The sequence below is a fragment of the Protobothrops mucrosquamatus genome, unplaced genomic scaffold, assembly GCF_001527695.2.
Source record: "Protobothrops mucrosquamatus isolate PMUCROS unplaced genomic scaffold, P.Mucros_1.0 scaffold1499, whole genome shotgun sequence".
In the NCBI taxonomy this organism is placed as follows: domain Eukaryota; kingdom Metazoa; phylum Chordata; class Lepidosauria; order Squamata; family Viperidae; genus Protobothrops; species Protobothrops mucrosquamatus.
The window spans coordinates 13,172-20,269 of record NW_015387673.1 but is presented as its reverse complement, the minus strand read 5'-3'; the positions used below and the strand labels follow the sequence as shown (position 1 = coordinate 20,269).

The 7,098-nt window shown below is 41.4% G+C and overlaps 1 protein-coding gene across 1 annotated transcript in view; it reads left to right on the top strand.

Moving 5' to 3' along the window:
- Nucleotides 1–7,096, top strand: part of RNF31 (ring finger protein 31) — a gene marked incomplete at its 3' end in the record, with an annotated part of 34,894 nt that extends 27,798 nt beyond the window's left edge. The window contains exons 20-23 of the mRNA XM_029285319.1: nucleotides 1,975–2,088; nucleotides 2,241–2,298; nucleotides 4,638–4,734; nucleotides 7,063–7,096. Coding sequence (XP_029141152.1) covers nucleotides 1,975–2,088; nucleotides 2,241–2,298; nucleotides 4,638–4,734; nucleotides 7,063–7,096 — 303 coding nt within the window. The remainder of the gene's footprint in view (nucleotides 1–1,974; nucleotides 2,089–2,240; nucleotides 2,299–4,637; nucleotides 4,735–7,062) is intronic.
- Nucleotides 7,097–7,098: the final 2 nt, after the last annotated feature.

The window sequence follows — 7,098 nt, the reverse complement described above, 5'->3', positions numbered from 1 at the left end:
GTCAATTGCCGAGCCTCTGAATTTTGATCAGGTGACTGTGAGCGATGGTGCAACGGCCGCTAGGCGTGAAAAACAGTCCTTTTTTCAGGACCGTTGTGACTTTAAACCGTCACTAAATGAAACTGCTGTTAAGTGGAGGACTTTCCGTAGCGTGAGGAACGGACTTTAAAATGCTGGAACTCTGCTCTTTTGATAGCGGGTGTAATCAGAGGATCCGGAAAGATTATTTTTATTCGGCTTTCCTCTTTCTTAACATTCAAAATTGTCAAGGCGGGACAAAAATTCAGGAGTTTGGATTTTTTTTTTTCTCATTATTTTGACTTCCTGGGCAGAATTCATTTTTTGGGCCTTCACCTCGTCTGTTCAAGGCCGTCTCTGCTGTTCTTTCTCTCCGGTTTTCCTTTGATAATGTTCCCCTCCTGCGTCTTCACAAGGGAGCCCGAAATTTCACGTCGCTAAATGAGACATCGCTTCAGTGAGTTTTTTGCCCCGTTTTACGACCTTTCTCCTTCCACTTCACGACGAAGCGGATCTCTGCAGTTAAGTTCGTAAGACAGTTATTAAGCAAATCCGGCTTTCTCACACACACACACACACACACACACACACCGGACTTCGCTTGTCGGAAGGTCGCAAAACGGGATCGTGTGACCCCCCCTGGGGACGCTGCGACCGTCGTAATTATGAGCCAGTTTGCCCAGCGTCCGAATTTGATACCACGTGACCACGAGGATGCGGCAACGGTTGTTAAGCGTGAAAAATGATCGTAAGTTGCTTTTGTGAATGCTGTCGTAAGCTTGAACGGTCACTAAATGAAACAAAACGGTTCTAAGTCGAGGACTGCCTGTTCTTTTCCCATTTAAAAGGGAGCAGGATTCAGTTCCATGTTTCGGAGAGGAGGGGAGCTGCGTTGGGAAAAAATTAATATAAATTGCTATTTATCACACGTCTGTTAACAAAGTCAGGTTATCTGACTTTTGTCTACACTCCATATTAAAGGGAATAAAATTCGTTTAGTGACCGTTTCAAGTTGCGACGCTGCTGTTGCAGCAACCCCCGTGGTCAGGCGATCCAAATTTGGACGCTAGGGAACCGCCTCATATTTATGACGGTTGCGGCGTCCTGGGAGGGGTCACGCATTCCCCTTTTTGCCACCTTCTGACAAGCAAAGTCCATGCCAGTTTCACTTAACGACCGTTTTACGAACTTAACACCTGCAGTGATTCAATTAACAACTGTGGCGGGGAAGGTCGTAAAAGAGAACTTTTTTAACCAACGTCCCACTTAAGACATTTGTGGCGGGAATTTTTCCCAAACAGAAATATTGGGCTCAAATATCGTCGTAAGCCGAGGACTGTCCTTACAAATAGACCTTGACTTAATAGTTCACTTAGTGACTGTTGAAAGTTACAACGGCGCTGGAAAAAGTGACTTACGACCATTTTTCACACTTACGACCGTCGGAGTCTCCCCACGATGGTGTGATTTACATTCAGACGTGTGTCAACTGACTCATATTTATGACCGTTGCAGCGTCGCGGGGGTGTGTCGCCTTGATCCCCTTTTGTGACCCGACAAACCGAGTCAAGCCAGATTCACCTAACAATAGTTTTTACTAATTTAACAAACGTGGCCAGGAGAGTCGTAAAACGGGGTAAAACTCACTTAGCCAGTTGCTCACCTTAGCAACGTAAATGTTTGGCTCAGTTGCCGTCGTAAAGTCGAGGACTCGCCTGTATTTCCCTTCAGAGGAGTGGGTGGGCAGCTCGTCCATTTTCCTACCCTGGAAATTTGGAGCTCAGTTGGTGGTCGTAAGGCGAGGACTTGCCTGTATATTTTCACTCGGGTGGGAAGCTGAGCCATTTTCCTACTCTGAAAGTTTGGAAGCCGTGGTCGTAAGGCGAGGACTTGCCTGTATTTTCACTTGGGTGGGAAGCTCTGCCATTTTCTCATCCTACCCTTTGTTCCCTCCAGAAGTGCCCGATTCCTCACTGCCCGATCCGGCGTTCCCTCCACGGCCACCATCCACGCGACTGCCTCTTCTACCTGCGGGATTGGGCCGTGCCGCGCCTGCAGCAGCTCCTCCAGGTCAGGGGGGGGAGCGGTTGGGGGGGACGTGGGATGGGGGGGCTTCAGGAGCGGGGAGGGGGGACGTGGGAAGCCCCCGGGTGTTTAAGGAAAAGGCTTCTTGGGAGACTGATCGGGATTCTCTCCCTTTTCCCTTCTTCTCTCCATCCCAGGAGAACAACGTTGCCTTCAACACGGACCCCCCAGCGGGCACCCGGGCTACCCCTGGAGGTGCGTGACCCCCCCCCAAATCCTGGGAAATCCAGCTGTCCTGGGATGGCTTCATTTTAAGTCCGGAATGAAAGATTGCACTTTCAAATATTTTGCGCTTTTTGACTTGATTTGACTTGACCTTTATTTTATTTTGTTTTGTTTTGTTTTATTACTTTAATTTAATTTAATTTAATTTACCTTTATTTGACTTGACTTGACTTGACTTCACCTCACCACTTTAACTTCACTTTAACTTTATTTTTACTTCACTTCACTTTAATTTCATTTTAATTTCACTTTATTTTTACTTCACTTCATTTTAACTTCACTATAACTTTATTTTTACTTTATTTTTACTTCACTTCATTTTAACTTCACTTTATTTTTACTTTACTTCACTTTAATTTCACTTTATTTTTACTTTATTTTTACTTCACTTCAATTTAACTTCACTTTAACTTTATTTTTACTTTACTTCACTTTAACTTTATTTTTACTTTATTTTTACTTCACTTCATTTTAACTTCACTTTATTTTTACTTTACTTCACTTTAATTTCACTTTATTTTTACTTCATTTCATTTTAACTTCACTTCACTTTAACTTTATTTTTACTTTACTTCACTATAACTTTATTTTTCCTTTATTTTTACTTCACTTCATTTTAACTTCACTTTAACTTTATTTTTACTTTACTTCACTTTAATTTCACTTTAATTTCACTTTATTTTTACTTCACTTCATTTTAACTTCACTTTAACTTTATTTTTACTTTATTTTTACTTCACTTCATTTTAACTTCACTTTAACTTTATTTTTACTTTACTTCACTTTAATTTTACTTTACTTTTACTTCACTTCATTTTAACTTCACTTCACTTTAATTTCACTTTAATTTTACTTTATTTTTACTTCATTTCATTTTAACTTCACTTCACTTTAACTTTATTTTTACTTTACTTTACTTCACTTTAACTTTATTTTTACTTTACTTTTACTTTACTTTTACCTCACTTCACTTCTACCTTCACAGGCAGTCTTCAATGTATGACCACAATTGAGCCCAAACGTTGTTGCTATTTTATTTTACTTTACTTTATTTCACTTCACTTCACTTCACCTCACCACTTTAACTTCACTTTAACTTTATTTTTACTTTACTTCACTTTAATTTCACTTTTATTTTACTTTAACTTTACTTTACTTTTACTTCACTTCACTTCAGCCTTCATAGGCAGTCTTCAATGTATGACCACAATGGAGCCCAAACTTTGTTGCTATTTTACTTTACTTTAATTTCACTTCATTTTAACTTCACTTTAACTTTATTTTTACTTCACTTCACTTTAACTTTATTTTTACCTTACTTCACTTTAACTTCATTTTTACTTCACTTTAACTTTACTTTACTTTACTTTTACTTCACTTCACTTCTGCCTTCACAGGCCGTCCTCAATGTATGACCACAATTGACCCCAAACTTTTGTTGCTAAGTGAAATATTTGTTAAGCAAGTTTTGCTCCGATTTACGATGATTTTTGCCACAGTCGTTCAGCGAATCACTTGTATTTGTTAATTGACAGCACGGTTGTTAAGTGAATCTGGTTTCCCCCATTGACTCTGCTTGTCAGAACGCGTGACTCCGGGACGCTGCAAACCGTCATAAATAGGAACCAAATGCCAAGTGTCCGAATTTTGATCGCGTGACCCCTGGGGGTGCTGCAGCCGTCATAAGTGTGAAAAGCAGTCACACGTTGCTTTTTCAGCGCTATTGTAACTTTGAACAGTCACTAAATGAACTGTTGTAAATGGGGGACTACCCCTGCTTTACTTTTTAACCTCTTCACTTCCATTTTTTAATTTTATTTCCATTTGTATATAGCCACCCAACTTTACGTTCGTGAACCTCGGCCGCTCACCTCCTTAAAATAACCAAATAAAATAACCGCGCAGCTAGTCCACAATCTAGAAAAGTTCATTTAGTGACCGTTCCAAGTTACAACGGCACTGAAAAACGGGACTTAATGACCGTTTTCAGTTACGGCTTTTACAGCCTTCCCTGTAATCATGGGATCAAAATTCAGATGATTGACGACCGGCTCACATTTATGAAGGTGGCACCAAGTTTCTGGCAAGCAAAGTCAGCGGGGAAAGCCACACTCAACAACGGTGTTACTAATTTAACAACCGCAGTGGTTTACTTAAGAACTGTGACAAAAAAGGTTGAAAAAAACTCGCTTAACCAACATCTCGCTTAGCAACGGAAATTTGGGGCTGAATTGTCGTAAGTCGAGGACCGCCGGTCCAAGGAACGAAGGGGCGCACTTTAAACATCGGGGTTCTTTCTCTGCCTGCAGGGGGATGCCGGGTTATGGAGCAGAAAGAAATGCTGGATGGCTTGAAGGACGAACCGTGCGGCAAAGAGACCCCGGCTGAATATGCTGGCCTTTGCGAGTGAGTAAAACCCTTCTATGGGGAGTCGGGAAATCGCGGCCCTTTCCCAGAATTCCTAGCGGTGATCCAGCAGAGCTGAAACATGATACAGGAAGTCCTCGACTTACGTCGGCCAGCGCTCCCGTCGCTAAGTGAATCATCACATGACGGACCCCGATTTTGCAACCTTTCCCTCCCACCCAGGGACATTCGCACTCGTGGTAAATAACCCGGAGTTGCAATTGGGTCATAAGTGCAAGGACTGGTCGTAAAGTCGCTTTTTTTCCCCAGTGCCGTTGTAACTTGGAGCAGCCGCCAAACAAAGGGTCGTAAGCCGAGGACTGCCTGTAGGTTGGGGAAAAAAGCAACATTGGTCCATTTGTAGAGGAGGGAAGCCAAGAATATTTTGAGAGACACAAGCGGAAGCTGGAGTTTCAGATCTTGGGCAAGACTTAAGATGTGTGGACTTCAACTCCCAGAATTCCCCAGCCAGCAGGGCGAACATCAGGAAGGANCCAAACAAAGGGTCGTAAGCCGAGGACTGCCTGTAGGTTGGGGAAAAAAGCAACATTGGTCCATTTGTAGAGGAGGGAAGCCAAGAATATTTTGAGAGACACAAGCGGAAGCTGGAGTTTCAGATCTTGGGCAAGACTTAAGATGTGTGGACTTCAACTCCCAGAATTCCCCAGCCAGCAGGGCGAACATCAGGAAGGAGTTCTTGACAGGAAGTGCTGAAGGGGTTACTGCAGGGGTCTTTAAACTTGGCCCTTGTATGGACTTCAACTCCCAGAATTCCTCAGCCAGCGTGCCTGGCTGAGGAATTCTGGGAGTTGAAGTCCACAAGTCATAAAAGGGCCGAGTTTGAAGATCCCTGCTTGTGGACTTCAACTCCCAGAATTCCTCAGCCAGGCACGCTGGCTGAGGAATTGTGGGAGTTGAAGTCCACAAGTCATAAAAGGGTCGTAGTTCCCTTATGGTGGCTGAGGAATTCTGGGAGTTGAAGTCCACAAGTCCTCAAAGGGCCAAGTTTGAAGACCCCTGGGTTACCGCCTCCAGGGGTTTCTTCCCCTTCTTTGGAGTTTTTCAAACAAAACTAGATCGCACACACACACACCCAAACAGTGTGTAGGCCCACCCTGCACTCTCAAAGGAGTTAGAGTTGATGACCTCTCTGGACTCCCATCTCTATGATCCTGGAGGGACCAGTAAGATTTCAACTAGGCCAGGGGTCTCCAAACTTGGCAGCTTTAAGACTCGTGGACTTCAACTCCCAGAATTCACCAGCCAGCATGAGGAATTCTGGGAGTTGAAGTCCACAAATCTTAAAAGTTGCCAAGTTTGGAGACCCCTGAACTAGATGGTGGTTCTAACAAAAGGGGGGCTGGAGATCTGAGGGTCTCACTCATGGAATATATATAAATCTGAAACTGTACAATTTTAAATTGGGTATAATTTTATATTATTATAGTGGGTTTTAGGACAGGACAAATAATTTAATTAGTTTTGAATATTTTTAAATATTATGGTATTGCTGTTTTATTAATGTGCCTGTTCACCGCCCTGAGTCCCGCAAGGGAGAAGGGTGGTATATAAATCAAATAAATTTGAATTTGAATTTGAATATATATTATGAATTTTCTATTTTTACAAAAAAGTGCTTAATAAACAACATGTTGAATGGGTCCATTAGTAATTCCGTGGTGCATATAAGCTTCTTCAAATAGATAAGATGTGTATCCTGAGTACTAGACTTTGTGACGAATTGTGATAAAGGGAACTTTGTTCGCTTAAAACTTGGAAATTATAAATATTAAACGTTAAATTTAAATACTAATGGAAAACTAAAAAATGGGGGAAAACTAATTAGGACATTGATGGTCTATATATAAAGACCGAATGTTAAAATAATCGGCATATGTATAAGCTAAAAATTGTTGATAAAGGTAAGAATGTTATTTTTATTTCATTCATATAATAAGAATGGCGTTAGTTTAAACATGAGACAGTAAATACCAAGGGGAAAAGAGAGGAAAGATTTAAGGCGGTTAGTTTGAGATTGGCACTAAAGATGTTTGTGTGTTATTGAAGTTTTGATTAACCCAGCCACCACGTGGCTTTTCAAATACTTAAATGTAAAATTAGAAAATCAATAAAACGTTTAAAAAAAAAACACAAAAAAACTAAATCCAATATTATAGCATCCGGTACCCTTTTTTCCGCATTAAGCAAATACAGTTGAATATCAGCATTTATTACAGTTTTCTAATCGTATCGGCGATACCAGTTTAAAATATCTTTTCTAACCAAAACGTATTTCTTGACACACACACACACTCTCTCTCTCTCCAGGGCGCACTACAAGGAATACCTAGTCAGTCTGATCAA